General features: G+C 52.4%; 1 protein-coding gene across 1 annotated transcript; it reads left to right on the top strand.

Moving 5' to 3' along the window:
* Positions 1 to 12,563: 12,563 nt before the first annotated feature.
* On the top strand, positions 12,564 to 12,894 carry LOC123809584 (60S ribosomal protein L29-like). Its single transcript, XM_045824730.1, has 2 exons — positions 12,564 to 12,626; positions 12,670 to 12,894. The coding sequence occupies exons 1-2, from the start codon at positions 12,564 to 12,566 to the stop codon at positions 12,892 to 12,894; spliced, it is 288 nt and encodes a 95-aa protein (XP_045680686.1).
* The last annotated feature ends 3,445 nt before the right edge of the window (positions 12,895 to 16,339 follow it).

Raw genomic sequence — 16,339 nt, 5'->3', positions numbered from 1 at the left:
GGGACCAGGGGCCGGTGCTTCCTGAGACCAGCAGACGGCTGGCAGGGAGGGGACAGAGAAGCCCCAGGGATCTGGGCTTCGGGGATGTGGGATCCCGGGGCCAGGATCGAGTCCGGAAGCGGCCTCCTTGGTATCCCCAGTTCCCGGGCGGGGTCCCGGGGCTGGTCACAGCTCAGATGGTGACAGCAAAGGAGGAGGGGGCCAGGATGATATGGGCGACGTTGGGGTGTCACCAAGATACCTTGCTTCCCCACAGGCAGAGGGCCGGGCAAATGGTTTTCCTGGTAAAATGTATGTCGTGTACGTTTCAACGTGAATGAAGCCGGTGGAGGCGTGGAAACAGGGAACAGAGTGGCGGGGGCGTGGGGGGTTGTGGGAGGGGAAAGGGAGGGAAGCAGGGAAGGGGCCAGACAAAGAACCAAGTCTGAATGACCCGTGGACGTGGACGGCAGGGCGGGGGTTGACTGTGGGGGCGGCAGGGAGCAACGGGGGACGGTTGGGACAGATGTACTAGAACAACAGTGAAAAAAAAAGTCGAAGGGAAAAGGCACTGAGGTGAAGGGAGGAAGGTCCCCCCTCAGCGTGGACGAGGCCAGGAGAGAGGCAGGCCCGCACCCTCTCTGTTGTCACTGTTTTCGAAGGTCTCTTGTGGGGGCTGAGGAGGCAGCCAGGGGTGGGGGGTGCTCAGATGCCGCTGTCCGGGGACTCCCAGGACGATGGACAGAAAGTCTGTGGTTACAACAGCGAACAAGGACAGGGAGGGAAAGGCGGCAACAGAGAGAAGAAACGGAGCAGAGGTGGGAGGCAGGACCAGGGGCAGGAGCGTCACAGGAGTCCAAGCGTCCGTGAACAGGCCCCCAAGGACCAGGGTGCCCCAGTCACAGCGGGAGGGGCGCACACCGAGACGGAGAGCCGCTGGCCACGCGCAGCCCCAGGCTCCCGGCTCCCGGGAGAGCAGTCGGGTTCTCGTGAACTTCTCGGCTCCAAGAGCTAGAGCCTGAGAGATCAGGCCCTTGCAGAGGAACGGGGGCAGGGCCGGATGGGTCTTTCTGGCATGACATCGACGAGACGCTGTGTGACTCAGACGTACACGGGGTCCTCACCTTCTTTGAAGCGACCCATCTCCTTGACTGCTAAGTGTCCCGCGACGTCGTGGCCTCGGGGGGGGGGGGGTGGCAAGGAGAAAGGAAAGATGGTCAGGACTGCAGGGCTGGCTGGGCGGGAGGGAGGGGACAGCTTTCACACCTGTGTTTGAATGAAGCTCTGTGCCAGGCCTCTAGGTCAGCGGGCCCTCCTGCGCCCACGCGTGGGAGTCATTTGCGGAGCAAGCGTGCAGATGCAGCAGGTCCTGGGATACTTGGGAGACACACTGGGACTCGGGAAGCCCCGCTCCCCCGATGCCGGAGTCCCGGCTTCCGCTAGCCCAGCCATCTACAACCCCGTACCCGGGCCGTGGTCTGCTTTGGCTAAAGCTCATCTCCGCCTGGGACGTGCCTGGTGGCACCCCCAGGCCCCGAGGAGACCCCTGTCCCCGCCCTCCTCCTCGGCCGTTAGGGAAATCTTCCTCTTTTCGCCCCCCTTCCCTTGGTCTTCATTCCTGGAGAGCCTCAAGCAACTGTGTTTACTCTCTTCATTCCGATCCACCGGCACACAAATAGCAAGAAAGTTTGATGAGGAAAGGGACATAGTGTGTATTTATTTCAACATGACTCTCAGGAGCGGTGGCACTTCACGCGTGACTTTTCTCCGGAGAAAGTGCTATCTTCGAACTAAGACGTGTGGCAGGCATGTCTTAACATAAGATGGGGCACCTGTTGTCTCAGAGACTGAATAGTGGTCGGTGAACGGCTTCGCGTTCCGTCCCCTCTCAAACCCAAGTTCGTCTTGAGAAGCCAGTGGCTCGTGGAGCCTTGGAAGTGGGTCCCAGGCCCAGCACGACCGTGGGGGAACTGCCCTGGTCGCAGCTGAGCGACAGGAGGCAAGGTACCCGAGCCCGCGGTCTTCCTTCGTTCAGCCTGATCCTCTCGCTCTCTTCCCTAAACACAGCCCACCCGGGAGACGCGATCTCTCAGAGAGCCTGCCACCCCGCTCCGTGGCTTTGCTCCAGGTTAGGAGAGGATCTCAGCCCTCGCCTTACAAAAACTCCCTGCCTCAGCCGCTTCACAGTCTGAGGGAAGGAGCCGAGTGGCCAAGCGTACCACCGTGTGACCCTGTGTTACGTGTGTCCCCCTCCACTCCGGCCCTAACACCCAAAGCAGCCGGTGGCATTGCGTTGGCCATAATAACGGGCTGCAAGGCCTGGCGAGACCCCTTCAATGGAATTGCTCCGAGGTCTCGGCCTGTCTTCGGGCCGCACAGGGGCAGTAAGACAGGCTCTTACTCATGGACGGGAGGGGCCATTGCACTGAAACCCCTTCGCTCTTTCCAGTTGAAGACTAGAGAGCCAAGGAGAGGAGGAGGGCGGGGAAGGGGCAAATGGGGACACTCCAGAAAGGGGGACCAGGAGCAGGAGGTGCCTTTGGCCTCCTTGGAATAGGAAGGGTCCGTGGCCCCTTCTTGACTCACCGTGTTGATGCTGCCACTCCGTAGACATTTTTGTCCTTCTTTTTTCAAGTAGACTGACGGATGCAGAGTATATCTCCTGAAATACGACGAGGTACAGAGAGCTATAGCAGAGAAAGGCAGCAGAGAAGCTAGGGGAAAGGATCCTTAGAAAGAAGCAGAGGGAGCCCTGGAAGAAGGGACAGGGGACAGGGTCGACACGGAGGGGGCGGAGGAGGGCTTGGGCGGAGGGGGCAGACCCCAGCAAGGGGGCCACGTGGTGTGGGGGGCCACTTCCCGGGAATGGGTACCACCTTCAGATGGTGCATTAGAAAGTGAACTTTGATGGGCATGAAAGGCAGCCACAGCCACGGCCCAGCAACCAATCGCTGTCTGACTTGCCTGTTCCTCCTCCTGATTCTCAGCAAAAGTCTCTAAGGAAGAGGGAGTCCGTGCAGCAGAAGTCTGCCCAAGATGGGCGGGGCAAACACAGAGCCTTTCCCCCAAAGAGAGGGTGGGGCCCGCTTCTCTCTGGCCCTTAGCCAGTCCACCCCAGTTGGGGGGGGGCGGTGTGCAGGTTGAAGGGGAGGGGGCTGTGGGGCAGGGAGGGAGGGCTGTGGTTGGGGAGAGGGTGTGGAGTACTTCAGGTCCTCATACTTGGAGTGGCCGGGTCTCCTTGGAGGCCTCCATCCTGGTTGGGTTCTCAGCCATTCCATAGCCCAGATTGGGCATTGACGAGAATGAAATTGAGCAAGACCCACAGACTCTCCCTTCAAAGTAGGCATTCCCAAAACCAGTGGACTGGGGCCTGAGGCCCTGCCCCCCCCCCGCCACCCTCCCCAGGGATTAGGGCTAGCTCTCCTTCGGTCCTGGGATGGACATAATGTCTGATCAGGATGGAGCGTGAGCTGTCTGAACCAGGATGTGACCCAACAATTATACACTTGAAACTTATATAGTTTTATGATACCATGTCAATAAATTCAATAAAAATTTTTAAAAATAGACACATACATCAAAACAAAACCCAAAGAGTGGCTTCCCGAGCATAGTTTGGCTTTTCTTTCTTCCCAGGCCATGGGGACTTATCCATGGATCATTGGGAGGGCCCCTTTAAGAAAGACCTAGCAAAGTCGGGTTGTTGGGAAGAGCAAATCGCTCCCATCGTCTTCACCCGAGGTTTCTCCTTTATCTCATTCTTCTCTTTGCTTGGGACTGCTTCCCCATCCTTGGCTTTGGCCATCCCCGCTTCCTTCTTCTGGCTGGACTTTGCTCCCCACGGAGCCCTGGGCCGTGGTCCTGCCGCGCCACCGGCCTCTGGGTCTCTGGCCGGTGGGCCGGTGCTCTGCCCTGAAGCAGAGAGAATGCCTATTTTGAAGGGAGCATTTGTGGACTCTTCTTTCCCCATGGGCGTTCCTTGAACCCGAGCAGTTAAAGCAACAGTGCCGTCAGCCAAAGGCTGAAAGGGTTTGTCTTGGTCTGTCGTTTTGACGGCACCTGGTTGGAGAGTCATACTGTTCTGCGACCTCCTTTGGTTCCAAAGTCACTGATGACTGACTTCGGGTGGCTGGGGGGTCTGTTTGGATTCCTCAAGGGCAAGTACGCTGACACCCAGAAGGGCAGCGAAGCCCGGGAACCGAGCATACGGGTCCTTCCTAGAACATGACTCCTCCTTCCCTAGAGCAGGAATCCTCACGGATTCGTATTCCTGCTTTCTCTTAATGGCTGCTTGACCGTTTCTGCCCGCCTCCCACACCATCGCCTATTTCCCAGTGCACTTGGGCCATTTTTGGGGATCGGGCCATAGCATTTTAAGGCCGTTCAGAACACCCACGGGAACCCCACGTGAGTCAGATACTCGAAAGTGTCTTGAGGACACGATGAATGAGCAACAGTGCCTTTTTCTCTAAACACACTTGATCTCGTAAAGTAACCTTCTGTGTCTTCCAGAACATTAAAGGGGGGGTGGGGTTTGTCAGTCAGCATAGGAAGAAGCCCGTAAGGATACTGCGGCGTGCCTAGCTGGGACTGTGCATAAGGAGGCCTCGGAGGAAGCCCCTGGCCAGGCAGGCGCTCTCCAATGTCCGAGGAAGAAGAGTCCTCTCTGGAGAAGCAGCAACCTTTCTGGGGGCGGTGGGCAGGGGGCGGGGGGCGCGCTGCAGTTGAGATTTCAGTTGGGGCCTGCAGTCGGCCGTTTCCTTGAGTTCTTATCTGGAGGGCCGTGAGCCGGCCAGGTGGGGAGAAGGCCCAAAGGGGCGGGTTCCTGAAGATGCCGGTTCGCCAGGTGTGTGTACTGGAAAAGAAAAAGAAGAGAGACCAGGAGGCAGGCAAGGCCAGAGGGCACAGGAGGGACAGAATAGCACCTGAAAGCGGGACGCGGTCCCCTGCCCTCCCAGGCCCCGAGCTGTTTTGCTGGCGCACACCTTGGAATAGGCAGGCGGGGCCCGATTCCACCCTTGTTTCCTGACCCCGGGTGGGCCACCCCCGTGTCCTGCTGTCCTAAGAGAGGAAAAGATACGAATGAATGAACTACAGTGACCCAGCCCCCCCAGGCCCCGGAGGAGACTCGGGAAGATCCAGAGACCGGCAGCGACACAGACAGAGGCGTAGCCCTGAGAAACAGAGCAAGACGCAGATGCCCGCTGTAACAGAAGACTTAGGAGAAAAATAGCAAAAATATTGGAAGCATCCACTGGAATGCAAAGAACAGTGAGTTAAACAAACACACTTCTTTAAAATAGAGAACGTCAGCAGAAGACAGAGGCCAAGGCGTCTCGCCCAGAGGCCTGACACAATTCAGAGAGGACCAAAGGAAGAGCAGGAGCCCGGCCCTCACCTGCACCGCCATGACCCCTCACGCCGAGTCCCCTCGCGTGCCCAGGGCTCCTCCCCACCCACTCATGGGCAGAGGCGCGAAGGAAGGCCCTGCAAAGCCGAAGGAAGAGAGAATGCAAAGGACATACGGGAGAAGAATTTGAAGAAATGGGGAAGGGAGAAAGGGTTCTGGCCACTGATGCGGAGCCCAGGGCCCCTCAATGGCTGGAAATGGACCCCCAGCTGGCGCATTCCCGCACCCCCGATTCAGTCCCTGGTGAACCCGGAAGCAGAGGTGGGGGCCCGGGTGGGGGGGGGACATAACTGGACAAAGACCAGGTCACTTGGGGCCACTAAAAACGCTCCAGCTTATTCATCTCTATCACTCGTGAAGTGAGTTGTTCAGACTTACTGTTCACACTTTGTCAGACGGGCGTGCGTGCCCCCCACAGTCCAGACCCATGATCACCTCCTACCACATGTGAGAGAGCAAGGGGTGGGGAGAAGCCCCACGCTCGTGGGCTCGCAGGGCACTATGTCACCACTTGCGATCTCAGACCTCCACCCTCGATGGGGGACTCCCGTCCCGTCCTGTTTGGGGTCCTTTTTTTTATGTGATGGGGGGAATCATTTGAAGTGAGGAGATGCCTGTGAGTTTGGGCCAAGTCTTCAAATCGAAGAGCACCGACGTGCTGAGCGCCGTCTCTCTGCTACTCTTTAGCCCGGACGCAGCGGCCATGTACTCTTCCTTCAAGCAGAGGCCTGTTTTTTTTTGGGGGGGGGGCGTTGCCCTCACTCCCCATAAGGCCTCAAAGTAAATCTTCTAGCCCTTTGAACAAGCATCTTCTGCTTAGCAAATCAAACTGAGATTTCTGCCGTCTCGGGAATTTCGCTGATAGGTTGCTTGAAGCTAAACCCAGCTCCGGAGCCTTTTCTCCTGTCCCCTGACACGGACGCCCTTGGGGCTGGGGAAGGGGGAGGCGCGGGAGGTCGCGCATCGCTCAGAACAGAGCTCCCGTCACAATGCAGGCCAGTAGTCGAGAGCCCACCCTCCAAGCCGGGCCCAGACTCTCAGCTGGGATCCGAGGTTGGTCTCCCTCCGTTTGTTGCCCTCCTCAGGGGGGCAGACGTAGGGTGGCCTGGAACCTGCAACACTGGGGACGGTTCAGAGAAGCTGCTCCAACTTCCGGGTGTATGCCTTTAAAAAAAAAAAACCAGCCCAATGTTCATTCAGTTTTTTTCTCCTTTCTCTTGAGATCCCCTCATCCCGCCTTCACGCTTTGTCTGGTTGACTTTCTCCTCGGACTGGCTCGATCTTCCCAAAAGCGGCCGGAGGTGCCCCCTGGAAATGGTTCACTAGACACTGGACCCAGACACCCCCACAAGGTTATGCAAATCAAGAGGCTCCGACCTTTGTGTTCATGTGAACACAGGTGACACGGCCCAGGCCGTCCAGGGCATGCACATCAGAAAAGCCACCAAGTGCTGAAGGATGGCACTTGACAGAAGCAACGTGTGCCCTCCCGCTGTTGCAGTGGTGGGGCTGGCGGCTATGCCCGGGGCCAGACCGTGGGGCTGGACGCAGGGGCAATGGCCCCAAAACAATGCTGAATTTCTGCTGTGCATGTTTAAAAATGCAAAGAATAACGCTGAACAAAAGGGTCTAGGTGTAGATTCTCTGGTCTTGGAGCCCGTCCCGGTGAGCAAAGCTCCCAAGAGGCGGCGCAGAACCCACGGAGCTCGGGGGTGGACTGACCCACCCACGGGAGCTCTCCCGGCCCCCCTGAGGGGACCCTACTGAGAAAGGGCAGCTTGTTCCTGGCCCAGAAGAAACAGACACCCCAGACGGAACCCAGGAAACAAAAACGGACGGCCCGGGAGCGAGTTCAGCATAAAATACACACTGATAAAAGGACCCCACGTCAGGGGTTTTCATCGAAGATCACTGATGAAGACCCCTTTAGTGAACACTGAGGGCGCTTTACTCTGTGCCAGGCCTCCAGTCGTGTTGGAATTCAAGGCCGGCGGAGAGCTTGGTTTTGTCCATGGAGATGGACGCTGTTCAAAAGTTTCCGTGGGCTGCAGGGTGAGAGGCGGGGGCGGGGCGTCCTTTGAGGAGCTACCCTCTGGGAATTTACAAACAACACTGGGGTTCAAGAAACAGACAGTGATGTCTTGCTGCTCCCCAGTCGGAGAGTAAAGAGCCAGGTGGTGAGGGGGATGCAAACAAGGTCTCACACCTTTTTGTGAGTGTTCGGTAGATAATAACTCTGCGAGGCGGGGGCCGCCAAGAAAGAGTGTGGGAATGGGCTATCCAGCTGTTTCCTCGGGCGGGTGACCCTGGTTGAATCCACTGTCCCTCGGGTGGCGAAATGGCACCCTGGCTGCTCCCCGTCCTGCTGGTTCGCGAGGGGTTAAGTTCAGGCCTGGCTGTTCCTGCTCGTCTAGGAAACATAGGAGGTGGGCGCGCTAGGGGACAGACGCTTCGATCCCGGGTCTGAAATATTATAATGAAAGAAACAAAGAAACAAGTCAATTCAAAAAAAAAGATTGGTCTTCTTCCTAGAAGGAGAAGCAGGGCTCTATCTGGGCCGAGGGGAAGAGAGCTGGAGGAAGGAAACACCCCGGAGGAAGACGGGGAGCCGTGGGGAGACGTGCGGCCCCATGGGGGGGAAGCCGAGGGAGGGAGAACCCCAGGGCCACGGGGCGGGAAGGTGGAGGGAGCTGTCGGCCACAGCACGGCACCCGCTTCCCCTGCTGGGAAGTGCCCCGGGGCAGCCTGACTCCACGGCTCCTGCAAACACAGAAGAGGTTTCAGAAAGGGGTGCCCCTGGGGACCAGGAAGGCCACCGCTGAGGGGGCTGTATCGGGAACATGGACGAATCTGAGGGGTCCAAAGAACGTCATCCCTCCCTCACTTCTGCAGCCTGTTTCCACGTGACCACAGCGGCTGTGGGCCAGGTGTCCGACCCAATTTAGCTAAAGGGAATCAAGCGAAGACAGACAGACGTAGGATACCGCGGAGGCAGGGTTTGCGCTCCGGGCGTGGCTGGCGGTGGCCACTTACCGTCCTCACCCCAGTCTGATTGGATTCAAACCACAGTGCCCCTCATTCTAGGGCAGACTTCGGGGGGGCCTGGCAGCCAGGAACCACCTGACCCTTGCTCTGAAGTGTGGTTGCTATGCAGGGTCCGGGGGACGGGAAAGACCCAAGTACCTGGACGTAGCTGTTAGACTTCTGGATTCGCACCCTCATTGCCACGTTCACAGCTAGTAAGCCAATGTAACGACCTCTCTTTTCCCAAGATAAAGCCCCCGCGTTTTCTAGAAACACAAGTATAATGAATCATAGGAGCTTAAAAACAGGAGTCTTGTCTTCACTGAAGTTCCAAAAGCCTTTCCCCCACCGGGGCGGGGGCGGAGGGGGTGGGGAAATGGCGGGCAATTTCTGTTATTTATTTTTTTAAGCAAGGAGCTAAGAATTTCAAAAAAAAAGTAGCCAAAACCCAATTCCAAACCTTCGTTTAACACCCACAAGAGGGGTGCAGACGTGCCTCAGGCTTGGGAGAGACCAGGAACTCCCGAGCGCGTGCTTGGAATGGTGTTGGTATTTCACTGCCTGCAGGCTGCAAGGCAAAGCGTATTCCCCATCGCCTTGAACTGAAGGGACCACCCAGGACCCTTGACGTATGTTTGTCCTTTGGATTTGGAAGGGGCCGGCACAGCGGCGCGGGGACTGGGCTCCACTGCGAAATGGCCGCACGACCACAGGCAGGGCGCCGGGGCCAGGGTGGCTCCCCTTGGGGTGCAAAGCGGGCCAGGCACCGTTTTCAAATCCTATCCAGGAAAGTCTCTGGTGGGGGACGCGGGCCTGGGGAGGAGCACTTGTCTGCAAAGGAATACGGAACTGCAGGCGTAAGGACACGTTTTGCCTGTGGCTTAGAGGTGCAGCCGGGCGTGCCCGCTGGAGACATTGAAGAGCCTCAGTAGCACCGCCCGGCCCGGTCGGCCCTGAGGGACCGCCAAGCTCAGGGCGTGCCGCCACCCGACCCCACGCAAACCAAGGCGCTTGGGCGAGAACCGAGGCCAGGAGGGGGCTGCGCTGCGGCAGCGGCTCAAGGCTTGAGTTTTCACTCGGGCGATGGTTTTTATTCAGCGGTTCTTTTTGAATCTGGGGCTCTCAGGTCTTAGAAGTCGTTGGAGAAACATCTCTCTCGCTTCTCCCCGCAGCCCCTGGCCTCCCAGGCTCCCCTCCAGCCGCTCGGCCTCGAGGGACAAGTTCCGGCGTCAGCGGCATGCGTGATGGGGCAGGGGTAGTGGTTCCTCTGGTGTCTCCATCCTGACAAAGGGGCTCGACTTAGCAGCCACGCGCTCCCTTCCCCCATTCTTCCCGCACCTCCATCCTCTGAAATGCACCTTGGATTCGTCGTCTTTCTGGAAGCCTCTGGGATTTTCCCCACCCCCAGGACTCTGCTGGCTCCTTCTGCGTATCTCTGTGGCTCAGCAGGCGGGGGCGCACCCTTCACCCTGGTCCCTCCCAAGACACTATAAATTCCTTGAGGGCAAGGATTCCATCTGAGTTGTTTTTCAAGGGCTCAGGGTTTCAAAACCTTCTCGGCACATTGCGCGTGCGCAGTTAGTCTGTTGAATCAATGCGCGCTTCTCGGACGTGTTGAATGCAGCCTGTTTACCTTCCCTGGTTTCTTGGGGCGCCTCGACAATTTCTGTTTCAGTGTGTGTGACTTGAAAGTCGCTCCTGTTAACGGGAGGACGATGGAGAACATTCCAAAGGGAGGCGGGAATGCAGAAAAGAGGTAGATTTGTTTCTCGGTGCTCGGTAAAGATAAGGACATCAGGACGCTGGGGTTTGGGGGTACAAGAACAGGGATTCCTAAATTCGAGGGGAGCCAGCATGCTTTGCCATGAAGTTGCTTGGGGTAGGGCTGTTTTAACAAGGTTTACGTTTAAAACAAACAGAAAAACTAGGTTAGCATATTTCTTCAACTTTATCAGAAGAAAGCATGGGTGAGCTTCCCAACATTTGGGAAGAATTCATAGAAAACCCGAAGGTTATGGCCTATCACCCTCAAAGTGCTCCAGGGTAGTAGCCAGACCCTAGAGAGCGGTGCCTTAGGGTTACTCCCAAGCCCCCCGTCCCCACCACCGGTTCCTACCATGAGCCTGGGGGCCATCCTCCAAACAGCCAGATTTTCCGAGTAGATTTCACTTAGTCATGTTCAAATCGTCATCTGTGAAATTTTCATTTGGAGATACACTTCCATGATGGACTCGGGCAAAGGGACCCATCAAAATGGTCATCGAACAGATGGTCAAAGCATCAGTCAAGTTAAGTTTGATTAAGATGCCCAGGTGATTCTTTGCAGTAGATCGCTAACGTGCAAAGAACGGCTAAATTAAAATCCCACGTTTGTATATTTCAAGTCCTCATTGGCATCCTTAAAACGGTTTGAGATAATCCATTCTCTGAAGCCTGAGAACTTTTTAAATAAATGTTCATTCTATCAAGCACAAATAGTGTTCAACAACCAAGAGGAAATGCGCTGAAATGAGTTACAGTTTATAGAAGTGGTTAAAAAATTGGGATAGCCACCTCATGAATTGTACGATGAGAATGTAACTTACTAAGTACAGGCAAAAGGAATGTTTTGCCAGTTTCTTAGATAACTTAAAACGATCCAAGGACCAAGTCTAAAATTCTAAGAGGACGATTGGATTTCAGATTTGTCACATTCTTTGTAATTCTCAAGAACCTCGTTCAAAAGTTGTTTCCTCTCTCTCTCGGGAACATATAGATGATCAAACCTGTATGAGAAGAGAACCTCACTCCATCCTTCGATGAGCAATGAATGTTGTCTTGGGTAGTTCGGGGCGGATGAATTCTATAACGGCCAATGTTCCCTGGTCCCAAATAGTTGACCAAGTATTTGGGGGTCCTCAGTGAATACTGAGAGGATGTTTTGTCCCCAAAGATGCTCAGACCCTTGCTCCGTGTGTTGCAAGGAGAGTCCCCAAGTACAGACTGTGTCTCCAGCACCCAGCAGAGGGCTGGAAACATAGTGAACAGCCGAACATGAGGCAGAGGGTTTGAATGTGAGTTTATGCTGGTAAATTTGGATCCCCTCAGCTATTCAAAATGCACCATAATAAAAAATATCTATCAGGCCTTGTATCTCTTACAGCTCTGAGTTTTGGAAATAAGTCTGGGCAAGGTCAAAGACTACCTCCCTCTCCCATGATAGGTCAGTTTAGGCTTTGCTCTGGTCCTGATTTAATGCTGTCATGGACCCCACGAGGAGCGCTGACGATCAGTTGCTGAGCTAGGCTGCTGCTGGAGGTGGCCCTAGGCAGCCCGGTCAGAAGTTTCTCTGGGAGTCCTAGCTTGGAGGAAAGAGAAGGCAATTCATTTCCTAAGCCCCAGGGTTCTGATCTGCGTGCTTCCGGATGAACAATTGCAATGAACAGCAGACACGAAGACTTCACATTTGGACCCCTTGCCTAACAGCACAGTTACTTCAGGGTGAAAACCACAGATAATAGGGTTAAAATCTGGTTTTAATCGCAGCCTCTGTGTTCCCACAAAACTGCAGGTAACAAAATTCTATGATGATTTTTTATAATGATTTCTTATACGCCTAGCTTCCTTGCTCAACAGTGAATATCTTGGAGTAAGCACTGTCTTCTTTGTCTTAGACACTTTTGCATCATTTCACAAGCTGAGTTTTTCGTATAGCCAGACAGCAGAAACTTAAGTAAATTTGTATTGAATTAACACACAGTCAAATCGGAGCTCGCCGTAATGTCAGATATTGACTTGTCATTTGCATATCCAATAATCTTTGCCACTCCTCATTGACAGCAGGATGTCAATTGTTCAGCGAGATCAATTAGGACCTAGGTCAGCCGTAGCTGTCTGTATACATGTCTGAAAACGCAAAAGTTGCTGCTAATAAAGTTTGGAATCCTCTCGTAGTAGAAAGTTAGCCAGAATAATGTTCGTAGCAAGAGAACATCCGTTCTGTTCCAGTCCCAGGTGCTTTTGGAGCTTCAGGTGTGGGTGCAGATCTGGCCAAGTCCGAGAACCACACCACATACAGCAGTCTTAAAAATGACACAGCAAGGCATCCCAAAACCCCAATCACAAAGACACGAATCGCTTAAGGAGGGTAGAGCCCAAGTTCCTGAGGAGCATGCACTACGCCAAGAAGCACCAGAAGAGCCTGAAAAAGATGCCCACCAGAAACACCAAGGCCGTGGGTGCACCTCCTGAGCTGCCAAGGCCTCATAAGGCCCAAGGGGGTCAAGCCCAAGGTCCCAAAGAGCGGCAGCCACAAACTCAACGGACTTGGCCGGCACGCCCACTCCAACCTTGGGAAGCATGTTCATGCCTCCGTAGCCTGGGGTCTCAAGCTGTGCCAGCCCAAGGCCAAGGCCAAGGCTCAAATCAAGCCCCAGGTGGGGGCTGCAGCTCCGGCTCAGGCTCCCAAGGGTGCCCAGGCCCCCACGAAGACCCCACAGTAGAGGCCCGTGTCTGCCAATGTGAGGACAGAAGGACAGGCGTGACCCCTGGGCTGCTGTCCCCACGGGGCTGGGGTCCTCCTGTGCTTTTCGTAAAAATAAACCTGAGGCAGGAAAATGAACAAGAAAACATCCCGTTTTTAAATTCAATAGAAGAGTTGAGGACTATTAATTATTTTTTAAAAACAGTATATGAAGAAAATATAGACAACGGTATGGCCTCAGCTCGGGGCCGTTTTCCCACGCATAAAACCATTGAAGACATCCTAAAGGAAAATCTGGATAAACTTGCTTCCATAAAACTGTTAATATTTATTCCAAAAGGCAAAAAAAATATTAATTTTCTATCACCAACACTGCTCTATTAAGGGGATTGGCACAAATGTGATTTTTTAACAATTTTTCATCAAATTCGTAAGAGTGTAAAATCTTACGAGTGAGTTTTAAACAGAAATGTACATCTTTGACACGGTTTCACAAGCAGCATGGAAAGCGACATCTTGATTGCATGTCTCCTGAGAGTGAAATAATCATTTGAGTTTGTTTGTTTAGAACTCCTATTTACTGTTCTGGTACATTTAGGAGTGACTGGTACTGCATTTTTTAATGTACATCTGTGTTTCCCAACCCTACTTACAATAACCAGGTGACCGACTTTCCTACGGAGGATGCAAATGAGGCCTCACGTGACAAACAATTTCAAGCAGGGATACACTTTCGAAAGTTTGAAAAAGCCGTGTTTGTTCTGCCACGTCTATGTGACCTCTCTGTATATAATTTTTTAGCAGTTTCTTTGCTATTCATTACACTGAGTGCGGCAACATGGGTTAATAACATTGTATAGGTTTCAAGTGTACAATTCCATGCTCCACCATCTGAGTGTTCATTGACTTGGCCGCCCACCACCTGGTCAAATCTGCTTTCTCGCGGATGAATACAGACCCCAAAGTCTTGTAGAGTGAAGGTAATGCTCTTTGACAAAATGAACGCTGGGTCTGCTTACAATGCCCCCTTGGAATGTGGATGGCGGGATGTATGCTTTCTTGTCTCGGGGACACAGGACAACACATCATCTCCGTTAAGTGTCTGGTTCAAACCAGAGCCTGATCCCAGAGACGAGAGGTTCCTGGCCAGAGCACTTCACCATAAAAATGACAGGGAGGTAGTCATTTCAGCTTTGCTTCCTCATTGGCCATCCAGCCTTGCCAGGGAGAGCGGAAGCGAATCAGACTGTCCTCTTACGGGATATTAATGATACGAAGGGTCTTGGAAATGATCAAATTGAATCCCTTTGCTTTCCCAAGGAAACTGAGCCTGAGAGCAGTGGACCCGACGTCTAGAAACTGGTTGAAAATTTTAGTTCTGCTACTTGCTAGGAAGCTGTTTTAAAAACAGATATCACATCCTATGTAAATTACTCTGGACTTTAGAGATAACCATTCCGTGATTATCTCGTGCAAGGCTAGTGAGCCTTACTCAGAATACTCAAAATACTGCAGGGGCTGATGTGAAGCTATTCAAAGACTGTTCGTGCTAACAAACATATACCTATACATCGAGTGCCTTCTGCTCAACACAGTCAGCATAGGACAGAAACGACGACACAATTCTCCAGACACAGGAGAATTTTTCAAGCTGGTCTTAGTTAACTTACTAGGTCTAAACTATTATCATCTTGGATGTTAGGGGACCTCTCTGGGCCTCAGTTTGCTCATCTGTAAAAAGGAATCAGCATAGGTTCCTTTTCCATAAAATACATAGGAATGATCATTTTAGCATTACTGTAAAGATAGAATAAGACAGCCTATGGCAAACACTAATGAGTACTCAATAAATACTCATTGTCTTCTGTGGCCAAGGAGTTAACAAAACCCTCTTTCTTCGCAGGCTTATTGGTCGCTGGCTTAACTTTCTAGCTTTGTTTCACTGGGATAGCCAATAAAGGCAGGAGGTAGTAAAAGGCAGAAAACTGTACTTGAACAACAATTAAAATTTTTAAAAGGCAGGAGGTAAAGTGTTTCTAGGCACCAGCGCTTATGGTTAAAGTATACTTTGATTAGGGAATGGCATTCCTGAATGAAATCAGTGTTGTGACTCATAACACATGGGACTGTATTATTTTTTATAGAAAATTATTCTGTATATTCTGGATATAAAAATACTTCGTAAAAAAATAAAATTTTAATCCTTTTAGGCCTAGGTGTTTTTTAAGTATCTTAGGATTTGAAATTCATTTTGTTTCCGACTTGAAAATAATCTTCCATCTCAGACCACCTCATTGCTGGTTGTATCAAGTGTATTCCCTTGCCAATAATTCTAATAGCATGCCCTAATGAACTCATTTTATCTTTTGGTATAAATCAATTACAATTAAAATAGAGTTTGTTAAATCTCGCCGGAGTATTGTTTCACGGTAAAAACATTTTTACTCAAGAGATCAAGTGTGATTAACTTCACCAAGAAGCTACAAGTTCAAATTATTCTGCGGAAAGGGAAACAGTCACCGGTTCCTTTTTGTAGAATATTTTATTGCCGTTCTAAATACAGGCTGATAAATCTGCATTAGTCTGATTAATGTACTTCAAAGTGAAATTTAAGCGGTTTTTCTCAAGCGTGACTATGAGGGTGAATCCAAGGGGCCCGCACGGGGGCTGTCAAATATGATTCCCAGCACTGCACAGCCTCCTGAAAGAAATGGCCACGGTGTCCGTCTGTGGCTGCCACTTTGCCTTTTGCCCCGATTTGCACTTAACACAGTGCCTTTGACATTGACCCATGTCATTACATGTATTAGTCACTTCCTCCTTTTCCTAGTGCAGAACAGCCGTCCATTATATGTATTCGTGTACCATAATTTTTCTGTTCACTGACTAATGGGCATTTGGGCTCTTTCTAGATTTGGTGACTATGAATGAATTTGCCGTAACCACTCCCATACAGGGAGTTGAGTGGACCTTTGCTTTCACAGGCTCCCAAGTACATCCCAGGAGTGTGGTTGCTAATCATAGGTTCGACTTCGTGAGAAACCGCCTTTTCCACCACCATTACTGGTAGGAAGTCATGATGGTGGGAAAGGAGACCTCTTATAAACTTGCATGGCAAATATAGCATAAATGAAATATTTATGACAGTGCCGTTATTCAACTCTTTGTCAGCACTTGATTGAAGTGGACGCTGGCTTGCAGTGTCCACAGAGCCAGTGTCCACAGCATTATGGATGAGAGGAGACAAATTCACATGGACTACTGAGTCCTATGGAGAAAAAGGGATGGCACGGCCACTCTCTCAAGAGGAGAGCACTCTGACCCTTGCCTTGACAGGCTTTTATTGGGTTCAGTTTGCACAGGAATACAGGGTGTACATGTAAAGCTCATCAAGCATTGTCAGGCAGAAATGATTAAACAATAGATAACATTCAAAGAACTCTGAGGGCTTGTTCTGAGTCAGG

The sequence above is a fragment of the Phyllostomus hastatus genome, unplaced genomic scaffold (genome assembly GCF_019186645.2).
Source record: "Phyllostomus hastatus isolate PE091 unplaced genomic scaffold, TTU_PhHast_1.1 phas_scaffold_555, whole genome shotgun sequence".
Lineage (NCBI taxonomy): Eukaryota > Metazoa > Chordata > Mammalia > Chiroptera > Phyllostomidae > Phyllostomus > Phyllostomus hastatus.
Note: the sequence above shows the minus strand (reverse complement) of the source record. Positions and strands in the feature narration are given on the sequence as shown.

Excerpts from the sequence above, each read along its gene's own strand:
- LOC123809584 (XM_045824730.1), top strand. The coding sequence starts at position 12,564 with ATGCACTACGCCAAGAAGCACCAGAAGAGCCTGAAAAAGATGCCCACC. Across the intron at positions 12,627-12,669 it reads CCACCAGAAACACCAAGGCC|GGGGTCAAGCCCAAGGTCCC; the intron begins GTGGGTGCACCT and ends ATAAGGCCCAAG.